The sequence below is a fragment of the Lissotriton vulgaris genome, chromosome 2_1 (genome assembly GCF_964263255.1).
Source record: "Lissotriton vulgaris chromosome 2_1, aLisVul1.2, whole genome shotgun sequence".
Taxonomy (NCBI): Eukaryota; Metazoa; Chordata; class Amphibia; order Caudata; family Salamandridae; genus Lissotriton; species Lissotriton vulgaris.
Genome location: NC_141687.1, coordinates 525,385,917 through 525,406,364, shown reverse-complemented (window position 1 = coordinate 525,406,364; position 20,448 = coordinate 525,385,917). Strand labels below are relative to the sequence as shown.

The window sequence follows — 20,448 nt, the reverse complement described above, 5'->3', positions numbered from 1 at the left end:
TGGAAAATCTGTTCCACTGGAGTAATAGGATCAGATCGCAGTGGCGGTCTTGAAATCTTCGGAGCCAGGATGGATTTGTGTTTCGGTGAAAAATTGGTTGTGCTGAAGATGGAGCTGGTCAGCTGAGCACCGTAGTGGTTGGCTTTGGCTGAAGTTTCGGTCCCGAGCCAGAAAGCGGGGCATCTTTCGGTGCAGACCACGGCCTGATAGCAGTGGTGGCCCAGAAGTCTTATGTTCAGCCGGAGCTGAATGTTTCTAGGTGGCAGGACGGCGACTTAAGTACTCACAGTACACTGACCCTGTGGGAGGTCAGGGCCTTCGATGGAAATAGCCTCATACTCGGCCGCAAAGGCCTTGTGGAGTTTCTCCTCTAAACCCTGGTGTCCAAAGATGTCGGGCATGTGGGTGACCTCTCTCCGTGGCACCTCCCTGTGACGTGCTCCCCAGTTTCGTAGAGTTTTCTTTTACCAAAATGATCTGCAGGCCTCACAGTCCTATTTCCTAGGGTCAGGGGCCAAACACAGGTTGTAGAGCTGGTGATGGTCAGCCCACGGGTACTAGGCATGGCACCTCTGACAGAAACTGAAAGGTATCCATTCCATTAGCATGCCTTAAAGCCGAAGGTGATAGACCGATATTCCCGGAAGGTCGAGGCCAGAAGGACTGCTGTTCAAGCAATAGGTTTTCTGATTTCGAAATGCAAAGGCGAGAACACGTTCATATACAATACCGGTAAGGATGAATCGCTAACTGAAAGGAGTCTGAAACAGTCTCACCATGGAGCGTAGGCACACACTTTCGAATCAGATGGCAAAAGAAAATAATCAAACTATGAATTCGATGCCCATGTGCATTATCGCCAAGAGAAGGAGTCACTTTAGGTCATGACTCAAAAGACTTCTTCTAACAAAAATAACTGACACCCATCCAGACCCAACAATAGATGGCAGGAGTATGCAAAGCATGTGTATCTACAGCCACACATGCCTCCAACACAAGGTTTCTCCACTGTCCCCTAGTTAGAAAGTAATGCATCATATAAGTGAAAGTTTTATTTACTCAAACACAAACAGAGGGTAATCCTAAGAAACAAAAAACCCAATCGCCCAAGCTTGCTAAATTTCCATCCCAGAGAATCAGGTCACATAACCTTTAGGTGCCATCAAAAAACACTAAATATGTGGCATTCATTTCAATATGTTGTTTACAGAGCAAATAAAAGTGGGTTCCGATAAGACAAAAACAAATGAAAAGCACAATGATCATTTTTTTAAAAATGTCTTACATACCAATATATAGAAAGATCGGATGTTTCAACTAACATCTCTACCAGAGAATCCACCATTTTAGTGTGAAATATTATGGTGTTCATCATCTTTCCAAGTTCTCGATGGTCAGCCAAACTGAGTGAAGCTTTTGACACGCTTGTGTAGGCCTGTAAAGACACACATTTCACAAAACGTGTTAAAGTATATAGATGCATACTCTTGTCCACCTCCATTTCAGTTGCCATTCCATGCACGATCTCTTAAACAGCGTTGTTCACTTGTTCCTACTTTCACAGTGCTATATGTCTGGGGCCATATTTTTTTCCAAACGGTTGGTCCTCCATTTCTCTGCCAAGTCATTAATATGACGAACACTGTCCATTCTTTGTGGTGCCTTCGCCTACCTACCTTGCACGTACTAATCATCTTTTTTCCAGTTTATTCCACACTGTCTAGTCAACAAAGATAGTAAAACTTCAGTACTACAGGCTTTCCCTTTCCCGTCGTACCAAACTAGGAAGGAAGTGACAGCACTGAAGGTCCAGCTCAGCAATTTCTCTACACACAATACACTATGGCAAATCAACCATATACACAAGATAGGAAACTATGACCATGTGCTTTAATATGGATATCATAAAACTGCACAAAGCCTTTAACCTTACAAATACTACAACTGATAGCATCTGACATGATCAACTTGAGCATTTCGTAGAATAAGCATTGTCAAAAACTAATGGTCTGGGTTCAATGTGCTAAAACCTGCAACATTAGAGCAAGACACACAATTGGTAGACGTCAGGGAGGGCTATGATTGTAAAGTAGTCACCCATACATTTCACTGCAAACACTCAAATGGAGACAGAAGAATACACCTAAACAGCCAATAAGTGTTGGATGAATGCTTCACCGGGATGAGCCAAATTATGATCGAAAATGCCTCAAACTAAGTGCTGAAAGAGGCAGGCTGAAGAAATACAATGCTTGAAAGGAAGTATCTAAAGTCCACTTTAAGTATATTGTTAGCAATAGGTCATTTTGACTGCTGTGCTGTCAAAATCTAGACCTAAAAAAAAGCACACCTAGATGTTATTTAGTGGGTTACTGTTTCAAAACTAGAGAAGAGTGAGTTATGGTATCAAATCTAAGGAAGATAAATTAGCGTAAATGCTAATGATTTAAAAGTATGCAGAAACAAAGCAGTCAAATGAATTACATGGGCCACAATAAGAATTGCAGTTACATTCTGAGTGAATCCCAATGTCACACAAGGCCCATTGTATTAGATCAAATAAAAGGAAAGGCTGGGATGGCACTGTCCTTTAAAGCTTCAGTGTGTTGCTATCCCTTCATTGCAAAGGTCTAGCAGACAAATATTTATACAAGGCTTTCATCTTGTCTAGATCTGCCAATTGTCTTTTCAAACCAGCCTTACTGTGTAAAGGTAGTCAATTCAGAATGGAAAGTGTAAGCATGGTTTTTCTCGCCCCAAGTTCAGCCAAAACTATTTTGGGGTCAGACAAAATTCTTAAGGTTTTCGTTTTTCTCATACTAGGGTTTTCGCACCAGCAGGATGATACTAATGGTTTAATATTATAAGAGTGCGACCTTCAGCAGAAAGTTACACAACATGTACTAACACGCCATGCCCACTGCTGCGCATCCGGCTACCAAAGATATAGGTGAAAATATGGCATTCCGATCCCATTTTATGGAAATTCATGCTTAATAATAAAAATCTACGCCCTCACTATTTTGTAGCATAAATTGACAAAAGGGCTGATTTATTATCCGAATCATTTTTAGCAACACAATAAAAATGTACAACTAAATTGTTTTTGAAAACAAATGATAAAATATACCCAAACTAACCTGAATTCTTACACCCCCTAAAACAATGTCAAATTCTAGATTATGTTGAAAACTTTTTTGAGAAATGTTGTGTTCCTTATTAGTTTTACTACCCAACGTATCAATGAAACAGCCTAAGCAAATGGTAGATCCTATCACGTAAATACCCGTTGGGGGTTATGATGTGAACATACTGGTTAATATGTCCAGACACTGTCGGAATTTAATGTACACAGCATTAGAAAGAATTTGTCACTGAACCACTGGCTTACCAGCACACAATGTATACAATTAATAAAAATGTGTGTTTAAAAAATAAATGTTGAAGTTTTTATATTTTTCTACCAGCAGTCAAGGAAAAAATAATTTACTTTTATGAAGTTATTTAATTCCAGCTCTCTCATGCCTCTCTCTCAAAACTCTTTTCTATTCTACTTCAGGCTTCCTATGCAAAGAGTCTTCAAACCTATTATCCATATGTGCACAACAGTGCATTGGTAAATCACGATTATGAGTGAAGAAATTGTGCTCCAGTGAGTCATGGCCCCCTACAATGAAGAGTGATGATGAACATACATTTACATTTGCTGCTGATGGACCGATTTAATGACTGTATCATCTGCCACCCTGCCAAGTAGTGTCTCACACAATATCTGTTTTTGTAATTTTTTTATTGAGCAGTGCAAATCACCATGATAAATGACTTGTATTAACAACATACATTACATCTGTCCTGTTTTCTGATTTTCAACCCTTGCCCTCCCCGATGCTCAGACCCGACCTAGATACAAGAGATCTACGATATATACAATACATTTCAGGTGAATATATAATCGGAGAGCAAAATATTAACATGGTCATTTAATAAATCAAAAACTCACAGCTTTTATATCCAAATATAGTTCTAGACCTAAATGTTCTGTATTTGTAACCACTGTAATATAGGATCCCATATTGCCATCCCCTTTTTGCGTTTACTAAAGCCTTTTCTTTTGTAGATGGCTACCTCCAAGCTGCAAGTGGCCAGCAATCTAGATCTCCATTGTTGAAAGGCTGGAGCATTTGCGTTGAGCCATGCTGACGCCACACATAATCTAAAAACCGCCATTGGAACAAATATCAGGCCACGCATACCTTGTGGTCGTGAGGGATTAGCTATTCCTAGCATAATCTCCTTCACGGAGATTATTACCCTTGTGTTAAGTAAATCTGACAAATAGTCTGAAATATCATCCACGACTTTCTTAAGAACCGGGCAAGAAGCAAACATATGTATACTATCTGCTTCAGTGGAAGCGCATCTCGGACATGTAGTTCCCTTCCCGGTCCCCCATTTAGCAATTTTATTTGGCGTATAATACAAAAGGAAAAAAGACTTAAAATATTAAGCCTGTAATTTGGTGGACATTAAACTAGATTTATATAAAGTAAAAGAATGGTTAACGGCTTCAGCCGGGACTCCAAGTTTAGTCCGCCATGTACTTATATAGTTATCCAGATCATCTGCGAGACAGCAAATCAGTTGTTCATATATCGTCCCAATTTTGATATTCTTCTTTGTAATAATGTTTTCCATTAACTCAACTGTTTGAAATATTTTCCATCCCCCTCCTTTCTTCAAAAGATAATCGTGGATTTGCAGGTATTTAAGAAAATCGTGTTGATCAAGATTATATTCCATTTGAATTTCCCCAAAAGATTTTATAGCCGTTTTGAAATAAAAACTGCCTAGTTGTGTTACCCCTTTGTGAATCCATTTCTTCATGCACAAATCGTTGAAGATCTCGGGGAGATTACTATTCTCATAAATTGGAGTGTAGCACGATAGTCGTCCTAAACGGGCTAATTTCCGTATATAGTTCCATGCCTTGTAGATGCCTAATAGTGACTTGAATCTAATTCTTTTGAAATAATTATCATTGATATGGAGCCATAACACGCCTCTCGATTCTTTACCTAAAATAAGCTCTTGTGGTGATGGGATCTCACGTACGTTATTTGCATCCCTATCAAGTAAGGTGGTACAGTATTTCAATATGGCTGCCCAATAATATATTTTAAGATTAGGTAATGCCAATCCACCCCTATCCTTAGGAAAGGTAATTGCTCGGAATGCTCTTCAGTGTTTCTTATATCCCCATAGAAAGCTAGAGAACATGTGGTCTATATCTTTGAACAGCTGCGATGGAAATTCTAAACAGATTGATCTGAAAAAATATAGTAATCTAGGTAGATAGAGCATTTTAATCAGATTAGACCTGCCCCAGATAGAAAGATGTAGATTATTAAGACGAGTCATATATTTTTTGGTTCGCTGCATTAAAGGGACAATATTATCAATGACAAGATTCTCTATTTTGGCGGTTATACTCACGCCGAGGTATATTGCTTTTTCTACCACCCGTGGATCTATCATCGATGTCTTGTTACTAAGAATGATCTGTGTTTTATTTTGATTTAATTTATACCCTGAGATCTGGCCAAACATATCGGCTTCTTCTTCAATCCGACCAATTGCATTCACTGGGTCACTGGTGACTAATGCAATATCATCAGCATATGCTAGCGTTTTTGTAGCCTGATTTCGGATTCAGATTGGTTGAATCTTTGAATTGTTTTCTAATCTTCGTATGTATATGTCGATATATATAGCAAATAAAAGGGGTGAACATGGACAGCCCTGTCTTGTCCCTCATTTAATTGGAAAAAAATCTGATATTAATCCATTCACCATAACAGCAGCTTAGGGATCCTGATATAGATTTTGAACTGCTCTAATAAATGGTGGCCCAATCCCTACTTTGGCCATTCCTGCCCAGACATAATTCCAGGAGACCCTATCAAAAGCCTTTTCGGCGTCTAACAGTATAAGGGCCATAGGGTCTCCTGAAACCTCTGTCCAGTCAAATAGTGCGATGACCCTCTGTATGTGATCAGTGGTGTCCCTTTCAGGGATAAACCTGTGCTGTCTAGTTGGTACTATTTTGTCAATATTAGGGGCTAATCGAATAGCTAATAGCTTAGAGTATATTTTTGAATCACATCTATTAAAGTTATCGGACGGTATGATCCCAGCTTGGTAGGGTCCTTATGTTTTTTAAGAAACACTATAATTTTAGCCTTAGCCCATGATCTAGGTGATCGACCCCATTGGAATATATGTATGAATAATGCTAGTAATATCTCTTACTTGGGTGGTGAATTTGATGTAGAATTCCGTTGGGATCCCGTCTAAACCTGCTGCTTTACCAGCTGCCAGGCTATTTAGTGCGAGAACAATTTCTTCCCAATTTGGGATAGCATCCATGAGATCTGCCTTGTCACTCTCTAATCTAGTGTAGTTATTTTGATTATTATACTCATTAATAGAGTCTTGGGAGATCTGAACAGCATCTGATAGTTTTTTTGGAATGATGTTTTGATTGCCTCTGAATCTGTTTTCAACCCTACTTCTGGATCCCGAATAGACTTTATACAGTTGGCGGTGCTATTCTCACGAGTCCGAACCGCCAGCTGATGTCCGACTTGTTCACTGAGTTCATTAACCTTTTCCTTATACGAAGTTGCCCTATCAATAGCTTTTTCTATTAGAATATGTATAATATAATTTTTTAGCAAGGTTATATTACTCAGGTCTTCTGCCGGTGCTCTACCTTCTGTGATAGATTTTATTAAACTTTCTTCTGCCTTGATTACATTGTTTTGAAGGACCTTAATCTCTTCTTTTGCTTTTTTACTAGCATTTAAAGGAAAACGCAGTGTCTGACCTCTAATACCTGCTTGTAGTGCGTCCCAAACTATCTCGATAGACGCGCTTCCTATGTTCTCTTCTAGGAATCTGGGAATCCATTGTCGCATGGAGTCACAATACTGCTCATTAGTTAATAGTGCCCTTTCAAATGTCCAAAATGTCATAATACCTGTGGAAGATTCGAGTTCAAGGGTTAACAGAAGAGGGTTATGGTCGGAGAGTACCCGGGGTAGTTTGTCAATACTACACTTAGCTTTTACCGTGTTGGATACCAAAAAGTAATCTTATCTTGCGTGACAGATATGTCTGTAATGCAAAGTCTCTCTGTCTCTATTTTTGTCATGCTCGGTTCTGTTTTTTTCCTTCACGGTCTCTCCTTTCTCCTGTGTCTAACTATACCTCATTCCTCTCAACTCTATCTCCTGTTTCACCATGTCGCTCTAGAGATATAGCCTTGTGTTTGCCCTCTCTATCAAGTACTGCCCTTCAGCCTTCCTCACCAATATTCTTCACCTATTCATCACTCTCCTGTTGGCCTCCCTGATCAATGCTGCACTGTATTGCCATTCTCACCTTTCCCCTCTCATTTTTCTAACACTAGTCTTCTCCTGCATGCTCACTTGCTCTCCTCTACCTCTCCAGCCACTCTCTTATATCAATACTACAACATATTCTCATCATTCCACTCAATTATGCAAACACACTACGACTAAATCTGCTTATTAACGCTCCCTCTCAAGCCATCTTTTTCACTCCAACTTTTCATCTCCTGGTCCAATAATTTACCTCCCTGTTTCCCTTTACATCTCTTGCTTGTCCATTCCTTTTTAGCGCAATCCTCTCTTCTAATTAGTAGGTACCCATCCCAAACACTCCAGTCTCACGCTTACCCTCTAATAGGGTGGTATATGCACTGTTAATTTCGAACCCTAATGAGTGATTCATAAAAGGGTGAGTTGTCATCACAGAGACATCATAAAGCTATCTAGACCTCTGGTCTGAGCAAGAAATACTCTAATGGAAAGTTCAAGTTAACATCTGAAATTTGGCAGAATGAAAGCTAATGCCCCTATTAACCCCACATTTTGCTACAGTATCTATGTTCTCGGCAAGGGCATTGCAATAGAAAAGCAAATATAACAATGTAGTAAATGTTTGGTTTGCACATGACTTTCTTTTATTATGTATTTGAATTGATTTCTCCTCAACTTATTGCCCAACCTAATTTAACTGCAATTTTAGAAGAATTTCTGGGCATGGGACGTTGATACAATACGGAACGCATTTCTGGCAACGTTTGGTGAGGATTAAACTGCAGAAATGTTCATAGCAAGCTTTAAATCATGCATATGTAAAACACCAGCAGGGTAATCCATTTTTGTTTTAGGTCTTGTCTGAGACAGCGCATGAGCGGTCGCTTGCAAATATCTTTTGTTACTTTATAAAAATATACGCGCTTTGTGCATGCCTAAGCCATACCATTGGTTGGCCTCACTGCCACACTTTTCTTATTCCCTTCCTTTCAATAGCAAGCGTGTGTGAGTGTGTATCGGGTTTCACTTTGTCTATGTGTGTTTGTTTTCTCCCTGGATCAAGGACTAAGTACTGATGGATTTCATGAATACGGTCCTTCCACCCTGCTTGCGCTCGGATTGTGCTCCTTTTTTTTTGTTTTGAATGCAAGACGTGATCATTTTGTTTTGTTTTGCTTGCAAGACAACTTGATTAGTGGTTGGTACCCTTACCTCCCTTTATCTACCACCCCCAACCCTAAATTTACCCATCCCTCCCTTTACCTCCCACTTGTGAGAAAGTGCCTCTTTTGATTGGCCCGCACTTTTTTGCCTGGTATTTGATGTGGTTTAGATTGGAGTGCATGGGGTACCTGCCAACCAACCAGTGCTGCTTCCTTAAAACTATTCCACAATTTGACCTACAATTACCCCCGTAAGTACCTAGGACACTGGGACTTAAGAGGGTCCCCTAGGGACCCATCACCTAGGCCATGCAGACTGCCACTGCAGCATGCATGGCCTGGTGAAGACAAAACGACAAAGTCGACTTGGCACACTGCATGTGTGCCATGCCAACTTGCACTGCATAAGGTGCAGGTAAGTCACCCCACAAGCTGGTCTTCCAGCCCTAGGGCAGGGTGCATTATCCCACAAGTATGGGCATATATGCAAGAGCAGATATACTCCTACAATATTTAAGTCCATTCTTAAAAGCTAAAGAGAGTACACAGGCTAGAAACCCTACAACTCAAGTTCTACAGTACCATGATGGCTTCTCTGAAACAAGGAGTGTTTAATACCAAGCTACTACTCTCAATAAACCCACACTTATGCCAGTGTGAGAACTGATGTACTCAGAGGTGCCCCTTGAAAACCTAACAACCCTGGTGTGGTCACAGACTAGCTAGGCAGCCTGTCAAAATCAGGCATGTTTCTGGACCCCTGGGTCAAGATCCTCTGCTCTCTGGGACCAGAAACAATGAACATCCTGGGCAGAGGTGTCCTCCCCCAGGATGGGCACAGTGCGCGAGAGGGAAGCTTTAAAGGATTGCCGCCTTTCTGATGTGACCCTCAGCCTCTGCTGCTAGCAGCAGATGGCAGCCACCGGTTTACAACCCCACTTGTGGTGGGAAAACCTAGGAGATTACCTTGTGCACACCTCTGCCAATCCACCCCTAAGGTGGGGGAGGGAAGGTGAAGCACATCTCTCAGTCCCCACAATCTTGAAGCTGGGGAGACTCCTCCAATCAGGGCTAGGACTACGCCCCCTCTCATAATAGGGTGGCCAGACTGAGGGTGTAGTCATCCCATGTAAGGTGCCCATTGGTCCTACCTGACACTTCCTAAAACATACCCCTAAAATTAGTATTTAGGTGGCTCCCTCCGGCCCTGAAACTAGTTCCTGCCGACCTAAGGAGGACGAAGAAAACGCTGTGCAGCGAAGCCTGAAGACAACTACCAGCCTGTCTCCAGCTTCAAAAACCCTGCAAAAGAAGACTACGCTTGCCCTGCAGCCAGTAACTTCTAGAACCCGAGGAAGACTGCCTGCCCTAAGACAAACACCAGAGACTCCAGAGGACAGCAGATCTGCCCCCTAGAAAATTACACAAAGGACTCTAGTCCCCTCTGGATCCGCAAGTCCTGCCCACTCTGCATCTGACGCCTCTGGCCCGCGTCCAGGTGCACTCTGATCTAGTACAGGTTCCACAGCGATCCAGACCCCAAGTCCAGCACTGGCTGACCCCTCCTGGACTCCAAGGCAAAGCCTGCAGACCGAATCCAGAGGCTACTCTGACCGCGATTGGACCTGGTACGAAGAATCCGACGTCAAATGACACCCCTGCATCCAAAGCCTCTGGGCCTTTGTGAGTTGAACTGACGTTGCCCCTACGATCTTCAACACCCCAACTTACCTCTGTTGTCGCTGGTCTTCCTCCTGCAGCCTCCGGTACAACGCCTGCAGCACATTTGTCCAACTGAATTTCTCCATTAAAAAGCATAGGGCGCCCTAACGCCGTATTTGTACCCTGCACCCAGCTGCCCCTGTGCCGCTGGTGGTGTATGTTTGGTGCTGCCTTGTAGCCCCCCTGTGCTTGTTCTAACCTCCACAGCTTGGCTCCTGCAACCAATCTACTTACCTGCCAGCAGTGTGGCTTCGAGCAGGCCCAGTCTCAATTGAAATGCCTAGGACCGATCTCCGAATTTTACCTCAGAACCCACCCACCCCTGTGCTGCTGGAGGTGCAGACTTTGTGCTTACCTGGCCCTTGCCCTCTTCTGATTTTAAAACCCCGAAGACTGGAACTGTAAGTCGGGTACTTACCCATGAAACCGTATTGTTGTTTTCCTCCATAGGATAACATTGAACAGCTTGAAAATTGTATAAAGTGTTGACTTTTGGAAGACCAAAGTATTTCCCCTGAAAAACATACTTACATGTTTGCCAAGATCTTGGTCTTAAAATAACACTTAAACAGCTTATTTTTATCAAATTGGTGTGGTTCTCCTTTTTAGTTGTGTGTCAGTTATTGGTCAGTGTGTGTGCAATAAATGTCTTACATTCCTCTGTGTTAGGCCTAAGGCTGCTCACCGACACTAACAGAACAATTTAGGTTTACATTGAGCACTGTACACTTCTGGGGAATGTCTGGACTCTGTGCACAGTATAATCACCTAGTGGTATACCATATACAGACCCAGCTTCCTACACCACTACTGAAAAATAAATCACCAGTACATCCCTTTACTTCTACCTTCCCCAAACCCTCAAATCGCCCTTACATCCTTTTACTGTTACCCACCCTTAAATCCTAAAATCACCCTTATCTCCTTTTCCTCTACCCACCACTGAACCCCAATATCACCATTACCTTCCTTTAACTTTACCCACCTCGGAACCCTAAAATTATCCTTATCTCCCTTAACCTCTAAACATCCCGAAACCCTGAAACCACTTTTTATAAATAGCACAAAAAGTAGGTTATTAAAAAAACACAATACCTGCATGGTAAAGGTACCAATACTTACCCACTTGGTAAAAGCAGTTTCCCTTCTGGCAGGACACACTGTGTGTTTTTTTATACCCTTCAGTGTGTTTGGGGGGTACCTTTGCTACAGCTTACCCCCCCTATCCCTCACCCACTCCTTATACTTTTAATTGGAGATAGTATATGCGCTGTCACTTGCAAGACATTTAGTTTACTTACAGGGGGCTTAAAACCTGCCCATTGCTTACTATCAGTTGGCGTCATTGTCATTCCTATTTCCTTGCTTCTCTTTGCTCAGCAAGTGAGGGCTTCACTTCCTCTTCATGTGTTTGTCCCTACACTAGAGCATGACCCCAAAGTACTGCTTCCCTTTCCCAGTGTTCTTAAACCGCTCGCTGCTTATAGAGACAGTTTTCTTTTTCCTTTTACTTCCACCTTCTGACCCACCTTCGGCCTCCTCCCACTTCTGCGTTATTGGGTGCCCGCCCCCCACCAGTCTTCTGTGTTTTTGGTTCTTCAGCCTGCACCTACCCTGTTGTTGCTTGCCACGTCCGCCCCACAGCCTTTCCTACCTCCCCCTTCATTGCTTGCCCCCTCCAGTCCAGCCAAAAATAAAAAGCACCTGAAAGGCACACCAACTGGCTTCAAAATGCTATGAAGAGTGGTGCACTCCCTGCTCTGTATGGCCTTTGTGGTGCAGTCTTCAAGGTAGGCCAACAAACAAAGCTCCTCCGGGTGGTGGGAGATAACTTAACAAGTGAGCTTTAAAGTATTTGTGAGTTTAAGAAATCATAGCAATGCCATGATCTTCACACTTTGAAAACATCAGACAGCTTTAAGTAGATTGTAGCCCAGGCCCGTTTATAGACGGCGGTAATCATTTAATTTTGTTATTAGTGCTCATTTGTCTTTTGCCCAGTGCATTCAGCCTGTGGCCCACATTTCTTGCTCTAATTTAAAAAAAAGATTGATGCGTAAATGTGTATTTTAATTTCTTGTTGGTTTACGTTTGCTTACAGATGTTGTCATTTGTTCCTGAATTTTTTTTTCTGGTGAAGACTGAAAAATCCCATAATGAGAAAATGGATCATTGCCCCTCGTGGTCAGTGCTGGCCACGTGATAGCACTATTGTTCCTTACCTTCAGCCATGCTCCAAGGCACTGACTTAGCAAATAGATCTCGCATGTGAAAGACCTTTTGACTCTGCTTGCCAATGCTTGTTACAATATCTGAATGCCCCCTTTCTCTATTAAACAACCATGTGTGTGCACGGACTGTCTCTCTACAAATAAATTATCCTGCATCTGAGGTAGACCATTTGGCCTAGGCGCGATCCCATTGTTATACAGTGTGTTTTGTATAGAGTTCAGAACTAACATCTGGACGTTAGAGTATTACTTATACAAGGCAATGGGATGACAAAAAGTTAAGGACCCTTCTAGTCTGTACTTCTGTTCTCTGCAACCCCACTAATCTTCATTTCCAGTTTATTTTGCACACTCTGATCACTAGGAGCAGTAACATTTCAGTATTACAGTCATTTCCTTAGCACCGAACTACGAAGGAAGTGACTGCACTGCATTTTCGGCCTATAACTATTATTGGAATGGAAAAGTAGGCTTTTAGGAGTTCCTATGACCTAAAGTAAAACCAGTTTCAAGTGTAGAACTCCAGAGTGTGGCGACTCAAAGTACAAGTACCTTCTCCTAAATGATTTCAGCTGACTGATGGCTAGTAAGAAATAAGAGGACAGCAAAGACATTTGCACTGTAGGCAAACAGGGTAGAGAATGAGGCCGCAGGCAGCATAGCAATCGGGATTTAGGTGAGCGAGATAAGAGTCAACAAGGTATAGTCAGTGAGCAAAGAATTAATACCTTAATGGACAGTCTCCATTTGTCTTTGCATCTCTACTGATGTACCCAGACATGGGTTCGGAATTAATTTCAGATTTCCTTGGACTTTTTCCCGTTATGCTGGTCTTCCCATAAATGACCAATGAAAGACTTCCACCAGTGTTGTATTCAACTTCTCAGCATTATTTTTAGAAAGAGATGTCTTAACTCCTTATTGGCATTAATACTTCTTGCTTCACATACACCACAATAGCATGCCAGCGGTGGACAAATCTTCAAGGCACCATTCCATCGGAAAAGGGGGCATGTTTTAGCAACTCGTGGAAACATGGAGCCTTCAGAGCAGGCACCACAAAACTGGATTCAGCAAGCATAGATAATACAGTAATAGCATGTAGATGGATGTATGGCTGTTTTAGAGACTAAGGAAAAGAATGGGCATGCTTAGTAACCACAAGGGCTTTTCTATGTGAATGATGAACAGAAAACTGCTAAACAGATGGTGAGCCCCAGCTATAAAGAGCAGGCAAGTGATCTGCTGCACTAAGTACGTTTCAAGAGGTTATGCACTGGGGGCATGGCTTTGAAGCTGATGGCCGCTTAGTGAGGAGACTCCGCGCTGATGCGGCTACTTGACTTTCAGGATACAGTTCCTAAGGACACTTTCTGTTGCCAAATGACACAGCAGCATTTCTGCACACCTGAGGAATGAAGCAAGGCCTTTTATCTTTCCGCTATGAGTTGCTTTTCGGTTATTGTTGCAATTCCGTACCCACTTCAGCTTTACCTAATCATGGCGGCGCCCAGTTTTCCTATCAAACTGCTCCTTCTCAGGACAACATGGAGCTACTTGGCAACCTCTGGCAAGGTATTTATACATCTTCTGAACTACACATGCAGACTACAAAGCCACAATTAATTGTTTTACCAATTTTCAAGACACTGCTTCTTTTTTTTAATACAGCATTTTTGTCAGCACCCAGAGTATTGATTAGACCTTTTGACCCACATAAACATGTCATTATCTTTCAATACTGACAATCTTGCTCTCACACTTATTAACTGTGCCTCTCATTCATTCTCTTCGGATTTCCTTTCTATGGATGCATGGGGAAAACAAGTAAATTTAAATTATTTTCTCAACCATCTAACAGTGTATGTTCTGTTGTCACTTTGAACGTTGATGGCTTACTGAAGGCCAATTTACCACTTCCATCTGATAATAGCTTTCTCCCAGAGTGGGCTGGTCCGGAGCTTCCAGGCTGGCACCAGGGGGGTTGTTGCAGTAGAACCTCTGTTGATGGGAGTCCAAGTCTTTAAGAGGGTCAAGGCAGGCAGGTCCTCTGGGTCTCCCAAGGTTGCTGTCTGCAGGAGTCGGCTGGATTTAGGCAGGCGCAGGTTCCAGGATCGACAGGCCGGTAGGGCTGGGTCCAAGTCAGTTGTTGTCGTCCTGTTGTTAGCAGCTGCGCAGCGGGTCTTTCTTCTTGATCTTCTTTCTTCTTTTAGTATCGGGATCTCGGGAAGGAAGGTTCAAGGAGCCCCTAAATACTGAATTTAGGGGCGTTACAGGTAGGGCAAGGGCAGGGACCAATAGGTCCCTGTCCTGGGGTGGGTACACCCCCTAGCCTGCTCCTCTCCTGTGGGAGGGGGGCAGGAGCCTAGATGGGTTTGGGCTCCCTATCTTCAAAATGGCCAGAGCCCGGGGTCGTGCTTCACCTCGTCTCCGCCACCGGAGGGGTGGGGTTGGCACAGGCTGGCAAACCCCCCCTTTCTGACGTAGTTTTTCCTGCCAGTCTTCTCGCCAGAGTAGGGGTCTGAACTGATGGGGGACAGCAAATGGTCTGGAGAAGCTCACAGAGGCGGCATATGCCTTTGAATCTTCCCCCTGCCCCTCCTGGGGGAGGAGACCTAGCACGTCGCCCAGGATGTGCATTGTTGCAGGCTCAGGAGAGCAGGGGGCTCTCCACCTAGGGGTCCAGCAACATGTCTGCTGTGTGGCAGCCTCTACAGCCACTCAGCCCACACGTGGATTGTAGGTTAGGTTTTCAGAGGGCATCCTTAAGATGCCCTTGGGTGCATTTTTCATTAAATCCCACACTGGCATCAGTGCGGGTTTAATGTGCTGAGAAGTTTGGTACCAAACTTGTCAGTCTTCAGTGTAGCCATTATGGTGCTGTGGAGTTCGTAATGACAACCTCCCAGCACCATATACTCTTAATGGCATCACTGTACTTACAGTGCACAGGAATGGCCCTGGGAACTGTAGGAGCACAGGGCTCATGCACCTGTGCCCACACCTCTGGCATAGGGCACCCAGCTAGAGGGGTGACTCTGAAGTATGCCAGGCAGGTGGTTCTGTGGGCCTGGCACACATAGTTGTGTGCCTTGTCGACTCTTGGTTTAGCTCTGTACCTAGACACTCAGCCTGCAAAGGCAGTGTGTGGGTGTCAGGGTACAGGGCCCCTGAGGGTGGCACAATAAGTGCTGCAGTCCTCAGGGGTCTTCTCTGGTCACCATGCCCTGGGTACCTAGGGTACCATTTACTAGGGGCTGACAGGTGGCCAGAGATGCCAATGGGGTTTTAGTTTCAACACAGCTTTTAGGGAAGGAACACAGGACCTGGGTACCTGGTTGGCAGGGACCCAGGGCACACTCAGTCAAAGCACATCAGCAGTTCAGAAAAAAAGTGGGGCCATACCAGTGCAAGAAAGATGGTACTTTCTCACACAAACCTTCTGGATATTCCACGTTTTCCAGGTCTTAACATCCAGAGTTCCCAGACTGGGGTGCAAATCTTGTTTGTGAGCATCCTCCTCTAAACCTAGAGGAGTTATTATATAATTCGTAGAATTTACTGATCTTTTAAAGGTCCTACAAGCTGTGAAATCAAAGAAACTTTATTTGGTCTAGTCCAAAAATCTTCTTCATGCAAGATGTTGCTAAATCTACAGCAGACAGACATAACTTTCTTGCACTTCAAGCATGTGAGGTAGTTTTGGTTTGCTGCACTCATGTTTCTACCCAAAAAATATTTCACTTCTAAAGACCCAATAGATCTTAGAAGTTCATTCAAGAACACTATAGCAGCTCCATGGACATTGCTGGACCCCTACTCATTAATTCTTTTATATCTTCTTGTATTTTATGTTACTATTTTTATCTTCTTGCTCTATCCTTCTTAAATGTATCATACTCTTTTATAACATGGTTGCCTCAATTTTTCTCTTATAGGATATAGTTCAAATGTCTTAGATGTCCAAATAGTTATGAATATGATTTATTATTTTTGTCTAACATATACCTTTCTCATGTCTGGTATCTCCTCTAGAAATCCACTAGAACTCGTGTTACTATCTCTCTTTTATTGTTCATGGTGGTTTAGCTAACCTGATCCTCCCAGATCTACCATCCTTGCGATCAGCATGTACTCTTTGTTGATCAGTATTTTTCTGTATTATATTCAGCTCTCATAATTCAGAGCTATTACATGGAATGTCAAAGGGCTAAATAATCCAATCAAACAACTGTAGGAAGCTGGCTCTTCATATATCAAGGTATATCATGAAAAGAGTCCAGATATTCCCTTACTTGTGGACATGGGCTCATTCTAGCAATCCCAAGGTGCTTTTCTTCAGGTAGTGTGGTCAGGCGGCCTTAGAATTATCAGAGAGGAGTGTTGGACATCTGCAAATACACACAATAGTCAATAAGTGATACCCATGACTCAAGAAGGAGAGTCACACCAATTTATAAAAATAACATGCATCTTTATATATGCTTAGGTACCAGAATGAATAGAATCACGTAAGTATGTTTTGTAAGAAAAATACTTTTAGCTGTAAAAAGTCGACCGTGCATATTTCAGACACTGCAATGTTATCCGACGGGAGGCGAAACAAGTACAGCAGTCGGGTAGAATACAGAAACTTACGAGACCAATCTCCTGGACTTAAGGTGACTATAGGGCAAGATCCAAGGCAGTACCAGCAGCTCACCTCTAGTGGCACTAGAGCGGTCATGTGCACTGGTGCAATACAGCGTCAGGTGCTCAATGTTAGCCAATTGTGATCGGTCTGTGGGAAAAGAGTCTGTAGGTTTGGACTTAGAGTCCAGTCAGGCTGAAACAACCAGAGGTTTCAAGTCCTGCGATGCTAGGGGACATCAGTGGTCCTCTTTTCCTCGGGTCGGGGTGGCCAGGTGTAGAACGTTTTTGACGTGTCGGGTTTCTTCGTCCGGGAGCACTCACTGTTGAGGAGGCCTGCAAACAGAGGCTGCAGGCGGGGAGTTCACAGGGGTAAAACCAAAGTTGACTGTCTCTTGAGGGCTTGGGGACCACGCGGACACAGTTGGCCCACTTTGACTCGTGATGGTGGTCTCAGTGCAGTGGTTCTTGACAGCATTGGGTTTTGGTGGTTCTACAGTCTTTGCAGTTCTTTTTTGGCTGCCTGCAGGATGCATGAGAACAGCTCCGCTACACCACAGGAGTCCCTGGGTCTTTGTTGAAGGCAGGTAGTCCAAAGCCTGGGTGGCATGACGGCTTGCAGGACAAAACAACTTTGGAGTAGTTCGACGGGGAACAGCACACAGGCCGGCAGGGCTGGTCCCCACTTAGCTACTCTTCTTCAGTCTTTACTTTTGCGGCTCTTCAGTGTCCTTTTTCTTCGTATGTCAGCAAATTAATTTTCTGGTTCCAGGGGGTTACCTAAAAATTGAATTTAGGGGTGTTGGGGGATAGTAGGGTCGTAGCCAATGGGCTACCTACCCCTGGGGTCACTGTGCTCCTTTATGACCACTTCTTACAGGAAGTGTACATAACTTTGTCCCAGAGTGCATAAGTTTGCCATCACCAAAATGGCTAATTTTGAAAAGCCTCCTCCACTTTCGATAGCCCACCTAAGGGATGGTACTAGCCTGAGGGTGGACAAGCCCATCCGCCTAGTTAGTTTTCCTGTCTGCCCAAGTGCCAAGGAGTTCTGGACAAAGGGAATCGGCATCCTCTCCTGTAAGAGAAGCTAGATTTGCATACCAATGGTGGTGGGCTCTTTGAAGCTCCCCTGTCTTTAAATGCTAAGCTGCAGGTCATCGCGTGGGAAGGGGTGTAAACACACTCTGCCTGAGCAAGCTTGGTTTCTGACCTCCTGAGAGCATAGGCCCTTACCCCTTGAGGGTCAAAAACTTGTCTCTGGTGGCAGGCTGGCGAAAACCAGTCAGCACACCTAAAGCCCTCTGGATACATGTGGTCCTCGCAACTGGAGGAATCGGACCGGTTGGTGGACATCGCCGTCTCATTTCGGATCACAACGTATCATGGTTGTGCTATCGGAAAGGCTTACAGTTTCCACGGACACATAGCGAACTTGCAGCTTCTCCTGGTTAATCATACCGAGATATTGAGACTCGGGCTATAGCGCACATTTCTCATACTTTAGAAACTACGCTGCAACTTTGTTTCAATCGCAAGTTACTATTTCCAACTTATGGCCGGCTGACAACCTTTTGGGGCTGGTTTCTTCATTATATTTTTAACGTGCGACGGTCTGTGTGACCTACAGCAGGCTCTCGTGGGGACTGGACTTGTGCCCTTTACCACCTACATCTAGGTGAGATTCCTTGTTGGGATCCCGTGAGGAATTCTTCAATTTGGTCCGGACGAGTTGACCAATCAGCGTCTGTTCTTCATCCAAGTTGATATTGGGATTCTCACCACCAGTACCTATGCCTTGAGAAAGTCTTAGTGCAAGACGAAACACGTGTTGGCAAATTACGTGCTGGGAGATTTTACACGAACACTTTTGAATATCAATAAAGAACTGATGAAATTACAAGAAGATTGACAGTGAATTTACTTTTGAATCGTCTGGATCTTCGCATCTGACTATTATGCATGTTACATTTTGTCCTATTGTCCATTAGAGGGTTTATTGATCCTGAACAAATCATTACCTAGCTAGAATTTGAAAGAGAAACTTATATGGTGTGCTTTGGGTAGCCTCAATTTTGTTTTTTGCGATTTGGTCTTCACTTCTGTGGGTACCGACTGCACTTTTGGGTAGTAGATCCCTGGGGCGGATTTAGCACCCAATTTTTATATATATGTTGTGCATTATACGAATTGTGTCACGCGTTACATGATGCAATTTGAAAAAAGGGTCAGCAGTGGGCAAGGGTGCTACTAGTACATATGTGCTACAAATATATCATAGATATCCAAGCAAAGACTATACTTCACACACATAATATACCAAAAATATATCTTTTTTATTTATTTTATTTTCTCACACAGATTACAATTGATATCAAAAATATATACTAAAATGACATACAAACATACAACAATAAAGTCACAAAAGATGAAAAATTCATTAATAAATCTCTTTTTCAAGTTGGGTATGACCACACAGGGAAATTTTGACAAGCACAACAGTATATTGGAGAATGCAAAAAGATGGTCAATACAGCAATAAGGCTAGATGTCAACATTCAATATTATATGGGAAACACTGGTTAAAGGACATGATTGTCACCAACGCGTTTCGGTGTTTAACCTTCCTCAGGGTGTTTCTACCAGTGGCATACAAAAATTTATATTAACTGCTTTCTGTTGGTAGATTGTCTATGATTCAATTCAACTGCGGTCTGATTGTCAATCTATTGACTTTCTGGGCATCTAATTATTATGTTAAATGAAGCTTTCAAACATCAGTGATTCTGGCACTTATGTTGTGTCCTTTTTGGCTCTTATCTAGGAGGTTCAACAATATAGTATCTCCTAGTTTTAAATATAATCATCCCACTATATTCTAAGATCTGGGGCAGTTCATGAGGAGCTGATGCTGAAAGGCGCTGACGCTTCTGATATAAGAAAATCAAGCCTCCTAACTGTGTCCAAAACAACGCAAATGATGCATGGCAAACTCTTTCACTGTGTCGTATGGTCACTGATGACTGGTTTACAACGAATGCCCCAGGACAGGGTGCTTTTATAATATAAATATAATCAAGACCACGGCACGATGGAGCCGGGTCTTTTGATCTGAGCGGAACGCGCCTGTCCCAGAGCACACTAAGGTGGCTACGCGTTACATGATGTACATAATACAATTGTAGTTGTTGAATTGTGCAGACGTTTCCTTGGGGAACACTACTACCTAAATCTTGCATTGCCCTCTGAATACATGTATTAATAAATCTAAGACTGGAAGTAGTGTGGGTTTATTAATAC

General features: G+C 43.0%; 1 protein-coding gene across 1 annotated transcript in view; it reads right to left on the bottom strand.

Moving 5' to 3' along the window:
- The window catches only part of NCKAP1 (NCK associated protein 1), a 649,223-nt gene that overhangs the window by 334,953 nt on the left and 293,822 nt on the right, over positions 1-20,448 (bottom strand). The window contains exon 16 of the mRNA XM_086955458.1: positions 1,290-1,435. Coding sequence (XP_086811584.1) covers positions 1,290-1,435 — 146 coding nt within the window. The remainder of the gene's footprint in view (positions 1-1,289; positions 1,436-20,448) is intronic.